We start from the raw sequence: 16,525 nt of genomic DNA, 5'->3' as shown, positions 1-16,525 counted from the left end.
CTTCTTGGGACATTGGTTCAGTTATTGGTAATGGTGTCCAGTCAAAGTTCAACACTTTAATTCTGTCTGATCACTTTAATCTGAACATGTGGTCTAGTCACCCACACCAAAGTCTATTTCACTTCCTTTGGGTAGACCCGTTGCTCTCCCATGACTTTGGTCCACATTGGAGTGTGCTTATGACATTTATTAATAAAGCATGTGTACAGGCATTCAAATGAACTGGTAGAAGTTAAGCAGCTTAGTAAAGGTGTTGGAGCTTCTACCAGAACTCTGTACATAGTCCACGGGGTCAGCTGCCTGCTCTGCAGACAGACTGCATCATTGATGGCATCCAGCCCAGGGGCCTCAGAACATGCACCCCGGTGCACTTTGCAGGCTCTGCAGTCTGCCCGCAGATGGTTGACAGCACCAGAGGACACAAGTCAGGGTGGACAGCCTGGCCCACATCCCCACTTTCCTCTCTCCCAGAGTGCATCTGCTGTCTTTTCAAAATGGTCCATTTCCCCTCCAGCTGCTCAATGTATACTCATCCCTCTGGCACCTGCCATCAGACCCAGTTCTAGCACAGGCTGGGTAGTCTGGTTGGGGTCAGGTGTCACTGGACTGGGGTTGGGTGCTTGTAGGTCTAGGGGTTAAGGTTGGGTGAGTTCAGTTTAATAGGGGTGGGGAGGGGGCAGGGAGTGGGCTGGTTCTTGTCTGGAGTGGGAAGGCAGTGGGGTCTGCTCCCAGTGGTGGGGGGAATGGTGGAGGGAGGACGCAGCTTTGTTTCATCCCATACCCAAACAGCACAGTTCCCATCAATAATTAAGCACATCACCCCCCTTAACACCGAGAGGAACTACTCAGGGCTGCCAGGTGTGAGGGGTAGGGGGCTCCAATGGTGAGGTTAAGAGCAGGTCAGGCCAGGTCCATGACAGGGAAGGGGTCACCAGGCTCTGAGAACAGACCAGGGTGCGACAAGGTGTAACTTTTGGGGGGGGAAAGAAGTGGGCTCCCCTCCCACCTCATGATTTAAAACCTGCACCTGCAGCCCTGTGCTTGTGACTGTAGGCCTGGGGCTCTGAAGTGCTTTATGGGTGGGTTGCAACCTACATATCGCACTTCAGACCAACATCTACAGCCCTTCAGGGGTGCAGGATCCAGGGAGAATGCTGGTGGGTGGCTTTTCCACCTGCCTGCGCCGGGGGGGGGGGGGGGGGGGGAGGACAGAGGGATGGGTAAAAACTGCATAGCCCTGGAGCTGTGGAGAGGGCCTGACAGAGGCATGGGTTTGGTCTATGACTCAGCTGGAGCAGCAAAATCCAGCCAAGCCACAAACAGTCCTTCTCATTGCAGGGGAAATGGGTAGAACAGTGGCCACTGGACTGCTGGATGACAGGAGGGGAACTTGTACCAGTGGGGAAACTGTGCAAGCATGGGTTTATACCTGTTTCACCCAGATCAAGCTAGATTTAAATCTCATTGCACAAGGTTTAAATTTTCCACTGCACGTGCCATTTTTCTATCAGACAAGGCACTGTGAATGCATATATGCCCAGAGTTTCTATCAGGAAAAATGTGATTCGATCCATTGAAATGTAAGACTTGTATACACCACCCAAAGGCTTACAACTTAGTGTTGATGCTGATGATGTTAGATTTCCATGCTGGAGCGAGCTTCCCTTTTGCACTGTTACACCATAAATGCAGTCATCAAAGTTATGGAAGGAACTTCCACGGTAAGTAAACTCAAAGTCAACAACAGCACTCAAAGCTGTTTCTTGTAGAAAGATCAAATGGACTGAATTCATATCGGCTTGCATAACTTTGTTTTTGACTGACAGGTTTAACTGTCTTAACATGCTTTTGCAACACATTTTTGATGGGTGTGGTTGTCAGCCTCATGACTAGCCTCCAGACCAGAAGGACTTAAACATTAATTTCTCTAGTTCCCTAATTCTCCAGCATATTTTGATTCTTGATAGGAAACAAACCTAGGAAGGAAACTTTCAGAAATTTAAGCAACTCAGGATATACTGCACTGCAACACAAGGTAGTCAAACAGATACATTCCATGTTTTTCATATTTTCTATTTGATAAACTTTTCAAAATATAAGCAAATGGAATCAATACTTCTTCTCAGTAGGTAAAATGCATTCCACAATTGCATTCTGTGTGAATGAAAAGAATCTTAATATATATATTTTTAAAATACATTTCCCCCACCTGCTCCACAAACTATACAATGCATCTTGAAAGGTTTGGTTTTCCCCTCTTCAGTACATATTGAATGCCATCTGCTTAACTGAATAACAAGCCAAACAAAGGATAATCAAGCACTTATTGATTAAATGCACAGTTAAGGTGTCCAACAGCCCTAACTCAGCCTCATATTGCCATTATATACCAAGCATAAGTGCCTGATTTAAGCACGTGACCCCACACTATATTCATTTAATTTTTAGAGAAAACCTATTCCATCTTTTTCTCCTTTGTGTGGCCTCACTAAAGAGCAGAGTTAAGGATGTTGGAATGCCTTAACTGTGCTTTTCCATACATTGATACCTTTTAAATTTAACCTTAGTTCTGAATTTCCTTTGGGTTAGGGAAAGTTACAGCATTCTTGTAATAGGTTTCACCTTCAAGCTACTTATATATCCTCTCAGCTTCATCTTCCCCTTTGTTTTTTGTCAATCCGTAAGAAATAAGTGTAATTCAAGCTCAAAATTAATTGCCATAGGTGTTTTTAGTAATTGCAATATCTCCATAGTTAGTGGCAGTGGAGAATTAAAATATTATGATTTCATTAAAATTTTAAGTCGCCTACTCCTGTGAACAGAGACACATCCTCTAGAAAAGATTTTGGCAATATATTAGCAGTGTTCCAGTGGGGGAACCTTGCCTACATCCAAGCCAGGGCTGGGCAGCTGGGAGCTTGGCCCATACCACTGCCACTTCTCACCATCCCCTGGCTGCTTCATGGGTGCAGCTTCCAGCTGCCCGGCCCCAGGGCAGGCAAAGTCCTCCACTATGGGAATGCTGCCAATGTTGGGTTGTTCCAGCCTGCAGGTCCCAAAAGTTGCCAGCCACTTTTTTACAGCATAACTCCTGGGGGACCACACACCAGCTGGTTAGAATTCTTCTTATGCATGAGGCATTCTGTAAAAGGAGTAATTACTATATCATAAACAAAAAAATACTAATTATGTGCAAGTGAGGTTCAGTAAGGGTAAAATACCATTAAGCATAAGGACACTCTTTTCTGAGGTCCCAAACAACAAGCTTACATAGTTTTTTCATAGTTTTTTCTTTTTTTTCCTGCCAGGTTATGATAGAAAATCACTTTGTAGGGCAGTCACTCTCAACTTGGGTGCTGTGGGGTGCCACACAATATTAGCACTCTTAGGTATGCAAATACCTACACAAGACTCAAAAGATAAACCAAATTCAAATCAAAATCCAGAATATTAAAAACATATATTTTTTTTGCAACAGAAGAATTGCTCAACTATTTTTCTATAGTCAAAAAATGAGTGAAAGCTAAGAGCTGGCATTTTCCAAGGGACTGCCTTGACTCTAACAAGGGATGCCTCAATTCTAAGAAGTTTAGGACCAGTGTTGCACAGAATTAATTAAGATGGCTGCAAATGTGTTTCTCTATGAGCAAACCGTACTACTACTACAAACAGGAAAACTGAATAATAAAAGATTAAAAGCAAAATGGTTTGACATTTGCACATCTCATCTTTTTTGTTACTACTTAGCTAATGTCCTTTAGAAACTATAAGCATTTTTACACATACTCTTGGGTACGGTGGGGAGCATTTTCTAATTAAAATGCCTGCAGCATCTCATGTATTCAGCATCCCCCATTTCAAAATGGCAGCAAGGGCGCTTTAATTAAAGCTCGTTCGAAAGCGGTGACCTTTCTAAGGGAAACCTTCTGGTATTTATAGCCTAGTAACAGATCTAATGCTTTTATCTCTTCACTTGTGGTTATACACTCCTCCAATTCTGAAAACATTTATGAAATTACTTTAAATAATGCATTTCCATGGGCAGTTTTTAGTATAGAACTTATTATTATGTTTGTATTGATCACATAAATGGAGTTTTGTTTTCTTATTAAAATTAATCAAAGCATTGCCATTCTGGCCATTCTTTATAAAGCAGAGTGGGAATGAGTTCTGATTTACAGCATAAATGATCAGACCCTATATAAAGTAAGTATCTGTCTTTCACACCAATTTACACTTTTCAACGAGAAATATTTTATTTTTCACTTGTCTCAGCCAACCTAGGGAAAGGATTTTATGTTAGTGACTCAAATTACTCCCTCAAATTATATGAATTCTATACGAATCAGAAGAAGAAGATGAAGCATCAGCTAAAATGACAGACAAGCACCGCATTTAAAAATATGCAATCTGCTTTAAAAGAAAATAAAAAAAATATCTTTTGCTCACCAGTAGGTTGATTAATGATCCAGCTAAAGACGAATTAAAAACCTAGATGCTAATACTTAAAAGTAACAAGGAAGTAGTAAAGAATAATGAAGGACAACCAGATGGCTGTTTCAATCATGTGGTTTCTAAAGTTAAAAGCTATATTTTATTACTCGGAGTTATCAGAGGCTATGCATATTATAAATAAAATAAATCCAGACAATGTAACTTATGATTCATGGACAGGATAATTAGAAAGGATGAATGAGGATCGGTAAGGTAGGATGTGGGTGAGAAAGAACTACTTATTTTCACAAAACTACCAAAAAACCCTGCTGAGGCGCCTGATCTATACAGACACTGCAGAACCGGGTCGAACTAATGTGCTGCTTCTTCCAGTGAACCTCTGTTTTGTTTGTTTTTTGTTTGATATTTTAACGTTTGCAAGCAGCCGTCGTTCTAGTTCCAAGCCTAAATTTAATCTTGACCATTTTATACCTTTTTGTTCTTCTGTCAACCATCCTTTAATATAAATAATTCTTCTCCATATCTGGTGTTCATTCCTATCTCCTCCCAGCCTCACTTGGTAGGGAAATGAAATCAAAGTATTTTAAGCTACATATATAGGCCTCCCTGCTGAGCCTAGAACCTCTACCAAGAAACAAGCCTGTAGGTCAAAAAAAGTCTTTTGGTATCAGAACTGTTAAAGTCTTCCTTATTCTTAAACACAGGAGCAACAGCTGAACTTACCAACAAGTTGTACAAGCAGGCATGGCACAAAATTAGTAAAATTTGTAACAGCTAAGCCTAAGATGAAGTTTTTAACCCTGCTGTCAAGCAGAAAAGATGTAATAGAATATTAATGTGCATGGGCATAAGTGAAGCATGAGTGGGGGTAAGTAAAGGTAGGGTTTTAAGCCAAAAAAAAAAAAAAAAAAAAAAGGAAAATTGTCATAAACCATGCTTATACATTGGATTAAATGTTAAAGCTAAAAAAAGGCAATATGTAAAGAGTGTAATCAGACATGCTTTCAAGTCTGCTGAAGTGACATGCTGTCCCACAGATCCTAAGGGCTGTCTGATCAACACTCTTGGGAGAGAGCACCTGCTTAATAAGGTAACTAACTCATTGCTTCCTAAAGTACTGTGTTATCTCTTAATAAACACGCTTTTTAGAATGCAAATCTTGTCTCTCTCTCTCTGTCTCACCCTGATCTTGTGTTAGATGCAACTGTTCAGATAACAAGTCTATTCACTTGTTCCTACTATGTACAAGACCACTCCTAGGGTAGCCCAGATACACTCAGCACCACTGTAAACCACATATTCTACATAACTGCCAGGCCCAGGCATATACAATGCAGGAGTGAGTGAGTGTGGCTTCTTTCACAGCAGTCAGGGAAGTGGTACAAATATGGCCATTCCCCTAATTATCCTTAGACACCCTTCTCTGCAGGTATTCCAGGGTGTTCTTGTGAACAGAAGCAAACAGAATTGTGTGCATTTGTCCAGATGTGATCTCACTAAGTTTTGTGCAATGGCATTATGTTTCCTCTATTGGAAATCTATCTCCTGGTACATCCTAGGTTCAAATTTGCCTTTTTTACAACTGTACGACATTGGCAACTGATTGGTCCTTTTTCTCCTTGCTAATCTCAGCTCAGGAGCTCTCATTTAATGGCAAAAATATATTTTATATTGGGTGCGAAGTACATGACTTTTTACTAATGAATTTAATTCCAGTTTGATTATTCCAGACTTCAAGGTCGCTCAGCTCTTCCCGCATGACATCTCAATTCTCCTTTTATTGACAGTGCCTCCTGAGTTCATGTCCTGAGCATATTTAATCATTTTTCCTACTTTTAACATCAAAAGCATGTTATAATGTTAAACAAGTTCAGTCTTTACTGTGCAAGCACAGAGATGTTATCCACAATACCTCCAAATAAATCTCTGCTAAATCTATGCCAACAGGTCCTGAACATGGAAGACCTAATCCCGTTTGCCTTCTGCTTTTCACAATCTCATTGTTTTCAAACCAATTCAATAAGTTAATTTTACTTTATGGTCCTATATGTATTATAATTATAGCCATAAGCATAGATATTTTTTGAAAGTTCAATTATTTAAATATAGGTAACTAATGAATAAAGATATCATGATAAAAAGACACTAACAAAGAAAAGAGCATCTAACAACTTTGCTAAAATCATAACCCCTTGGGTATATAGAGATATACATCTGATTACACCAACTAAAACAATCCTTTTTTAATGTTTTCAAATTAAAGGATATTTTTTTATGTAGCTGGTATGTTCAAACTGTCTAAAGCTCTGAGTTTCAATTTTAAAATATATTTGTGAGCTTTTTGAGACACTAAGAGACTTCTTGGTTTCTCTTGAAGGCTAGAAAATATAGAGAGTCATTGAGATCTCTTTGAAACAACTTGGTGATTAACATTGAAACCACAAGCTAACTTTTGGTAAGCATTTTTAAAATCAGTAGCAATAATTAAACAGCTCTGAAAGAAGAAGTAATGCTGAGGTATTTAATTTGACATACTACAAATCCTGTACCATGTTGTACAACGAATGTTTTCACAAGGGAAATGAAAGAGATTAAAACACTTGAAAGTATGCAGGAATCGTGTGGGTGGAAAGAAGGAAAGTAATATGCATGTGGATGAAGTTGATGGAAAGAACCTAGTCATCTCTCCCAGTACCTGGATTGAGACCAACTGGTAAAGAAATCAAGCAGCTTTCTTGGAACCTCAGCTTCTGAATCATGTAGGATGTCACCTTCCAGACAAATGCATATAAGCTGTGACATGCCACTGCTACAAAGGCAGAAAGCTCATTGAGCCCCTTGGTGAGGATATTAAAAATAATTAATAAATGACTTGATGGATATACAAAATAGCACTGCATGCAAGACAGGCCATAGGGAAGTTTCCAAAAAAAAACGGGGGAACGGGAGTGGCAATCAAACAAACTGAGAAGACGAAAAGAGGTGAGCTCACCTTTTGCAAACAAAATGTGCTTGCACATATAATTAATGACAGTGGTAAGCAGTAACTGAACAACAAGGATGTAACCTAGAGCCTGGTGGTTTTACCAGATAGATGTACCTGTAAAGTACATGTTTCATGTATTTGATGAGGGAATGCCCTAGCAACAGCCATAAAATGAGACAACCCCAACAATCTGCCTGCAGCCTTCACGTGCATATAATTATTTAGTGGGACTAGGACCAGTAAATGCTCAATGTAAAGATGCCTAAGCAGCCAATAAGTCTGGCTTCTCCCTCTCAGTATCTCAACACTGAAGTGAGTTAGCTATTTTAAATCTGGATTCCATAAACATACCCAACAGAGGCAGGAAAAGAATACAGCAGGCCTAAAACCTCTGAGCCTCTTTTACTGTCTTCATGCACTTTTTGTTTTGTTTCTCAAGAGAGAGAGAGACAGAGGGAGACAAAGGGCCTGCAGAGGTTGCCTACTGCTTTACATTAAAAGTTCATTTTTAGTTCTTAGGTATCCAGATTGTGCCCGTATTGGTCTAGAGGAAAAAGCAATACGGGCTCATGGTAAAGGTGAGATCTTTTATTAGACCAACAAGATTTTTGCAAAAAAAAAAATCTTTAAATAGCAAGCTTTCAGGCACACACCCTTCATCAGGCATCAGAGAAAAGATTTTCCCCTGAAAGAAGGGTGTTTGTGTCCAAAAGCTTGCAATTACAGAATTTTTTTTGGAAAAATGTTATTGGTCTAATAAAAGTTATCACCTCTACCGTGAGCCCTGATTGCTTTTTAGTTCTTCTCATTCACGTATGCCTATGTTTACTGAAGCCAATGATCACTACACTCTCCAGTGCTTCCCAGTGACTGAGAAAATCTTAGCCACAATAACTGTATCAATAATCATTCTATTTACTTCGTCCAGCAAAATGCAGAAACCATACTGAGTGAGATTTTCAAACCTTTCCTGTTAACCTAAATCAAATTTTACTGGCATCAACATAAGCAAAATTAGACCAATGCTGAGAACTTCTATTAACATAATACCCAATCATACAGCATGAACAACAAATTACAAAACAACAAACACTCAGCTATTTTGTTAACTATCTCCATGGGCCACTGTTTGGAGGAAATGATTCAACTATTACATACAGTAAAAAATGACTGAAAAAATAATACGTTCACAAATAATTTGCAAATAAGAAAAAAGATAAATTAATCAATTGGAATTTGTACCCTTCTCTACTGCAGACTATGTATGGGCATTCTCTGTTGTAGCTTTGTGTAGGTCTTTTTATTAGATACTCAGATACCGAGGAGATGAGCATAATATAAGGAGAAAGTTGCTCAATTAAATTGCTCATTGAAACTCTAAGAAGAAAAAACTTCAATTTTTGACCACCTAAATAGAAAGTTTAGAAACAGGTTACCAAAAACATATTGCACCAATGCTCGGCACTCTGCACTGACTTCCCAGTGAATACAGAGCATAATTCAAAGTCTACAGACAGACCATCAAAGCTCTAAAAAGAACACCTGAGGCACTGCATCTCCCTCTGTGACGACTTCCTAGGACATCTTTATTTTGCTACTGACTGAGACAGAGCTACTGAGCATGGGGTGGGGGGAAGGGGAAGGAGGGTTCCTGACTGCAGGAAATATCTTGGAACAATCCATCTCTTTATATTATGCTTATCTCCTTGATATCTGATTATCTAATAAAGAGAACTACAGAAGGCTACAACAGAGCATGCCTACGGTCTGGAATAGAGAAGGGTACAAATTCATATTGAATAATTTATCTTTTTTTTTTTCCATTTGCAAATTATTTGTGAAAGTGCTGAATGGGAACACTGAATAACCACAGAAGTAATCACTCTCAGAAACAGATGCAAAGCAAATTTATTTGATTTAGCTTACCCTTAGCAATTCCTTCAGATATGCCCACATTTACAACACATACCTGATCACATGCATAGCTTTGAGGAAGAAAACAAAAAAAATCTCAATCAAGCTATATTCCTTACATATTAGAGAAAGAATGTTTTTGCTTCTTATATTCAAAACTGGTGGGTCATACAACTACTTATTTAAAGCACTACAAAATTGTTCATCCCACTGCTTATTGAGCTGTAAAGTATTACAGCCAACCCTCTAGTCTGACCAAAGTTAACTCAAATATAATGATGGATGCCCTATCAGAAGGAAAACTAACTGATGTCTTACAAAACTTGGGCTAGTTTAAGCCCAGCTGTTTTGTACAATGTGGACCTTCCCAGCTTATGCACCCTACTTAAATATCCCTTTATATAAATAAATGAATAACAATGGGTATCATTCATCCCTTGTGGAACTCTACTGAAGTCCATGGAGTTTTGGTATACCAGTGATGAATTCAGTCCAGTGTCATTAATAAAATTTGAGTACTTGAAATATTAATATATAATTCTAATTAATTAACTCCTAAATGTTAAATTCTGTCCTTAGATATATATACACAACTACTACTGAAATTAATAAGTTTTAGGTTCATACATATCCAAGGCAGAATTTGACCACAGTCCTAAACAACACACTGCAAAACAACACTAAAGCCTGCATTTTTAGATCAAACCAGGTATTTTAACAAAGACAATATGAAAACTATATCTCGAGCTTGCCCATGTAATTCTTATCAGCCCTGTCTTGTTCTACTTACCTTGGACAATAATCTTTGCTGATGCTTGAATAGAGTCCTGATTATTACTAGCATGGCAGATAAACTGACCGTGGTCTTGCAGTGTCACATTCTGTATAAAAAGTCCTCCTCCAGAAGTGACTATGTACCTGGATTCATCCAATGAGTCTCCATTTTCTCTGGACCAGCTGATACGAGGTTGAGGATGGCCTATGGCCATGCATTCCAAAGTGGTGCTGGTACCAACTAAGACTTCTGTGTTCTGGGGCTGAATTATAAAACTGGGCTTGGCTGGTGGGGGGTAGGGGAAACAAAAAACAAAACAATGATATGGAAAACAGTGTTAATTTTCATCTGTATAAACATTACTGGAATGCCACCATCTAATTCAAGTGGCTAACCCTGCCTTGCAGGTGAGATCTGGCCCCTGGCACTGTGTCAGCTAGCCTATGGGTATCCACATGGGTGCAAAAATTTGGTAGAAGGGGAATGGTGGCACCGTTTTACTGCTGTGGAATTTGCAAACCTGTGGGGAGCCCTGCAGGTTGGATAGAGTGCCCCTGAGCATTAGACTGAACCATGCATGTTGGTGTGGGGCCCAACCCTGGTATGAAGAATCCCAGAGCCCTATCCTGGCATGAGAGGCTGGGTGTGGGTAGTAGTGGGGCACATCCTGGCCTATGGGGATAGTGTAGGGCCGCAGGGTCCAATCGCAGTATGCAGGGCCCCATGGGAGTGGTGCAGGGGCCTGGTGTGCAGGACCCAGCCAAGGCCACGCAGGGCCCAATCCAGGTGTGTGGGGGCCCGGCAATGGCAGTATAGAGTTCCATCCTGGCACATGGGGCCTGATCTGGCCTGCAAACTGGGCCCCATGCCATTCATTTGGTTCTCAGGGCCAAAAGGTCAAACACCTGAAGAAGGATCATCTTCTGCTTAAGAACCTGCCTTAAAACTCAGAAAAAGACTCAAGGTTCAAGTTCCAGATCTGCCTCTCTGCTCATTTTGCTTATAGCTCATGGTGTTAGTTAAAAAAAAAATGGCATCAGCTATGTCAAGGCACCTTACAGGCTGACATGTGTGCTACCTAGGGTAAAATATGTCTTCATTTCTCTGCTTACCTCAGAAAAGGTAAACACTAACCTCTTCTCCCACCTCTTAAACACTACATGTTGAGTTCTCCCAGGAAGGGATTACCATTTATTTTTTAAGCTTGAACAATCCAAAATAAATAGGGGCCTAGATATTGGAATACAAATAAATAAGAAGGAAATTATACAAACTTTGAATAATAATTACTAAATTGCAAACAGACAATTTTAAAATATTTGTGGAACGTGATTATGTAATATATTCAAGTAAATGAAAGGCATGCTTCCATGCTGACCCCTAACACAAACAAGCAGAAAGACTTTACTTGGAATGCTGAAGTATCTGAGGAAAGCACTATGCGTCTTGGCTTCTCCAGCCACGTTCTTGGCCATGCACTGATATACACCTTGGTCTGATTCTCTGGTGTTTTGGATCATGAGGGTTCCATCATCGAGCAAATTCAGCCGCCTGTCATCTTCCATATCCAATGACTGGCTGAAAACAGAGATGAACAATTGGCCATCTTGTACACATTAGAAAATGTTTATTATTTTTTAAATACTTTATTGTAAATACACAGAAAGAACATACAGAAAATATATAGAAAATCCCTAGAGAAAACTATACAGATCACAGCCTGAGCATAAACAGATGCATTTGGTATACATTCTAAAACTGCTCTCATATTATTTAATTGGAATGATCACCGACTGAGGCTGGAGGAAAATGACTGAGGCTGGGGATACATTTAAATGCAATATTTAGCTTCTAATTCTTGGGCCAATCCTGTGAGGTGCTACAACTCCATATGAAGTCAGTGAGAGATTATGACTTTCAGTTTCTTGAAGGGATGAATCTTGTTAAGGATCTCACTCAATTTATGCTACTGTGGCCTCTTCTCCCCATCTTTATCTCTTTTTTTAAATAAAACACTGATGAGTAAAGTGTCCTTGGAAGAACTGTGAAATATCTACATGCCACTCAAGACTGTAGCTAAATACTGCAAGTCCAGCACATAATAAGGGCTTTTTGGTTTGCTTTTTAAGTGATCAATGTTCTGTTAATTTTATTGTTATCATGCTAGGTTTAAGACTGCAGAGCAGCAGTGCAGTCCTTTGATTCCTTAGGGTAACAGCACTGTTTGCTTAGAGCATAATTTCTTCATTTATTCTGCTGACTGATATACTATGACAGTTTCAATATAAAAGCAACTTGCAAAGAGTCCTCACTAAATTAAACTTTAGTTTGCATAGGCTAATTAGAATACTGCGGTTTCTACTATTCTAAGGCTCTACAGTGTTTGAAATGATTATCCTTCTACTCTGGCTACTGCAGGTTTGCAAGAAAGCGAAACAAAACATAGTCAGTAACTAGATTGTTTCTTCAGAAGCAACTTCCCTGCTGGGCTTCAAAGTAAGGCTATGATATAAGCAGCATAAACTCACTGGATGGCTCACGTGGAAAAGTTTGCTTTTGGATGGTGGTATGTATTTTTTCAAAAAGCTTCAGATATAGCTCAATTAAAGAGGAACTTAAAAATGTTTTAAACACAGATAAGGTTATTGTGACAACTAGACTTATTTATAACAAAACCAAGCACTTAAAATTCTTACTATGCCTTATTTTTAAGGCAAGAAATAGTTAAGGGCATATCTAAATCTTACCCTTCTTACATCATAAACAAATATACTATTCAGTTTGAGAGGTGGCATGACGCACACTGGGAACAAAAAAACCTGGACATCCAGGTATCCAAAAAAAAAAAACAAAAAAAAAAAACACTCCAGAAAAAAGCAGGGCAGGGCAGGGCACACAGTCTAGAACCATGACCTGAGGCAACCAGGGGCTTGGAACCTCCAAAAAGATGCTCTGGAAGCTGGCCAGAGCATCTCTATGGCTTCCCCTTGTCCCAGTGCTGAAGCACACTGCCTCCACATGCAGGGCAGCCTGGAGTGGTGCAGGCTGCATGGACCCCGGCTCCGTCTGAGCTAAGTAAGGGACTGGGAGTGGGGGCCCTGGAGCAGGGGGGAGGCTGTAGGGGTGCAGGGGACTGTGGGTGCAGGGCAAGCTGCTCGGGAGGGGTGGTTTCCCCCACTTGCCCCTGTAAAGCCCACAGCGCCCCCCACCCCCTGCAGCAGCAGCCCATTGGGGAGCTCGGGGGCCCTCCTGGCAACGCACCCCTGCAGCGCAGGGCAATACAGCTTGGCTCCAGCCCTGGCTGCCTGGCACCCAGCGCTGCCTGTGTCAAATCAGGTGGGCCTGGCCTACCTTGGTGTAGGGCCATGTGCCTTCAGGCCACTCCAGCTGTCACCTGGAGCCCTGTGCCACTTGTGGGGACTGCGTGTCATGCCGGGCTGAGTCCTGTGTGCATGGAACTGCACACAGAGCCCGTGCATGCAGGACCCAGCCCGGCACAGCACATGGTCCCTGTGAATAGTGCAGGACCCTGGGTGACAGCCCAAGTGGCCTGGAGCTGTCTGAAGGTGCACAGACCCATGCCAATCTGAGCTGGTCTATGTGATGTGGCACAGACAGTGCCAAGTGGCTGGGGCTGAGGCACACTGCCCCACGCCGCCGGGGGGCTATGCCAGGAAAGGCCCCAATGGCTGCTGCTGCTGCAGGGCAGGGACTGTGGGCTGTGTGGTGGGGCATAGACCCTGCAGAGGGGCATGTGGGCCCTGCGGGGATGCAGTTCATGTTCTGTGCAGGGGGGGCTGCACCCTGTGGAGGCACAGGGAACGCACCCCTCCTGAGAAGCTCCCCCCAACCCAGTCCCCCCATACCCACAGTTCCCCCACAATCCACCTATACCTACCCACATACCCCAGGTTCCACCCACATTCCCCCACACCCTTTTCCACCCCCCTCCTGCAAACCCCACATCCCCCCATCACACACCCAGTGTGGCCAACTGCCAGACAGATTGAGACTTGCTGGCAGGAGCTGTGGCTGCAGGGGTAACTGTTCCCACATCCTAGATAGTGAAGGGGTCAGGGGGAGTTCCAATTGTTCTAGGATAAGAAAACCCAGAGCAAACATCCAAACATACAGATATTTAGAATTTATTTTATTATGATGTTAGAGATACTAGTAGGCTTCCCAACTGCTTACAAAAGGGTAAATATATCAATAAAACATTGCCCAACTGAACTCTCTCTCTCTCATATATGAGAGAGAGAGAGAGTAGTCTTTTATTTTAATTGTGGAAGAACATAGATTTTGGAGTATTTTAAAGAGTGAATTTGGGCTTTTATCAGAGAGTTTGCAGTTTTTCAATAAGGAACGCCAGAATTCCTGTAAGTGAGGTATGTGGCAGGACCCAGGCAGAGGAGCCTGCTCAGGGTTGGCACACAGAACCAAGCTGGAAGTGGTTGATCTCCTGGCTACTTGGGCCCAGGAGGATATGCTTTGACAGTTCAAAGCAGGCCATGACACTGAGAACATCTTCCAGGTGATAGCTGCCCAGATGGCCAGGCATGGGGCACACATGGCAGCAGTGCCACACAAAGGCCAACTGTGCAGCCACAGCACACTGGAAGCTGGCCCAGAGGTGAAGATGCCTCTGCAGTGGAGTGCAGTCCCTATCCAGGTCTGGCAGGTGCACACCCTTGGGGCCCCATGCTGTCACAGGTGGCAGCAGGTCACAGCCAGGCAGCAGCCCCTGCTGCCAGACTCTTGCAGTGGGTAGAGGGTGCAGGGAACTCTCATTTAGGGCTGCTTTAGCAGTCCAGCTGGCACAAGGAGTAGTGTCCCCAGATGCCAATTGGCTGGGCCCCAGAAGCTCCTGAGAGCGAATAGCTCTCAGGTACTTGCCAGGACAACTTTTTATACTGCTGGGGCCAGCACAGGGGCTGGTCCCAAGCTGTAGCTCCCCCTGGCTGCAGTTCCAGGAGGAGCTGGGCAAGGTTATTTTGCCCCAAGTGGCATAACTTGCCCCAGACCCAAGCGCATGTCCGGGCATGTGTGCTAAGGCAAAAATCCCCAGCTTAAATTTCTGCCACTCCTATTTGAGCTGCTGCAAGCACACGTGCCTGGATAGATGGATGTGCCCAAAGAGATTAAATATTTCAAAGCAGCAATATTTTTTTTTAATTAACTCTTTTGTTACTTTGCTTATAGTATCAAAGCACTGTAGTTTAGGACCTTTCTAAATGAGAATAATGTTAGTTAAACTGCTCATCAACTAACAGCAGATGTTTTGGATAAAATATTTATAAATACAGATTCTGGAGAATAGTGTTAGATGTTTGGCCTCAAGGATGATCACACTTTTTTATTCTCATATTTCAAAATAGCAGTCTGGTGAATCAATGCCCAGGTCAGGTACCTTCTTAAGATTCTAATATTTCAGTGCATTTATTTATTTTACATTCTTGGGCTTCAGATAGGGGCCAGTAACCAGCCAGGTTCAGTTCATACAATCAGTGCAGAGGGCACCCGCAGCAGCCTGGGTCATTTATAAATACTTTAAAATGAATCACCTGTGCTGCTCACTGCTAACAAAATAACTTTACACTTAATGGAGGAAAAAAGGCTCACGAGAAGGAGGCTCTGGACACAGCCACTGAACACAGAATTGAGGTTTAAGCCCTTCTTTTTATTGCCTGCCTGTGCTGTTCAATCTCAGAAACCCTTTCTTCTGCTTTTTAGAGAAAAAAGGGATAAAGGCCTATGAATCCAATGCAAGACCTATTTCCTGGCTACTGGTAGAGGTGGAACCAGGGGGATTTGGTGGCATGGTCACCACTCCAATTGGCTGCACACTATAAGCACAGAGTTTTCTGAGCTCACCAGTATATCAGTGCAGCTCCAGCTCTCTGATCTCACAGAGCCTGGCCAAGGCCACTGCTTTCATGCAGCTCCAGAGGCCAAGGGGCAAGCACCGTTGCTGTTTGCCCTTCCCTACAATCCCCTCCTGAATTCAAAGGCAGGGGGAAAAGAGGGGAGAAGCAACAGCACTCAGCCCTGGGCTCCAGAGCTGCATGACAGCAGGGGCTGAGCACTGCCACTCATCCCCACTTTTCTCTTGCTGCTGAATTTACAGAGGGGGAGAAGGAAAAGGAAGGACACCAGTAGCACTCGCTTCCTAGGCTCTGGACCCCTGTGTAAGCAGGGAATCTGGCCAGATCCCTGACAGGAGCTGTACTGATATGCTGGTGAGCTCCAGAATTGGGATTTTTTTTAAACATATGTAGCCCAGGTAACTTGGGTATATACTCCCCTTCTCCAGTTGAAGGGAATTGTTAGCTGGCAGGTGTGCTGTGGGGTGGAAACGGCAGACCGCTCAGTTTCCCTCCGTCCCTATAGAACCA

At 42.3% G+C, this 16,525-nt stretch overlaps 1 protein-coding gene across 9 annotated transcripts in view; it reads right to left on the bottom strand.

Moving 5' to 3' along the window:
* Positions 1-16,525, bottom strand: part of PXDNL (peroxidasin like) — a 421,482-nt gene that overhangs the window by 180,096 nt on the left and 224,861 nt on the right. For 8 of the 9 annotated variants that reach the window (XR_002093899.2, XR_002093901.2, XM_014606787.3 and 5 more), the window contains 2 exons: positions 11,539-11,708; positions 10,146-10,415 (listed from right to left, as the gene is read on the bottom strand). Coding sequence is in view for 7 of the 9 variants with exons in the window: in XM_014606787.3 (XP_014462273.1) it covers positions 10,146-10,415; positions 11,539-11,708 (440 nt within the window). In the remaining 2 variants the exon portion in view is untranslated. The remainder of the gene's footprint in view (positions 1-10,145; positions 10,416-11,538; positions 11,709-16,525) is intronic. The other variant, XM_019498626.2, reaches the window with a different exon arrangement.

This window comes from Alligator mississippiensis, chromosome 3, assembly GCF_030867095.1.
Source record: "Alligator mississippiensis isolate rAllMis1 chromosome 3, rAllMis1, whole genome shotgun sequence".
Classification (NCBI taxonomy): Eukaryota; Metazoa; Chordata; order Crocodylia; family Alligatoridae; genus Alligator; species Alligator mississippiensis.
The sequence above is the reverse complement of the archived record's forward strand: the minus strand, read 5'-3'. Positions and strand labels throughout refer to the sequence as shown.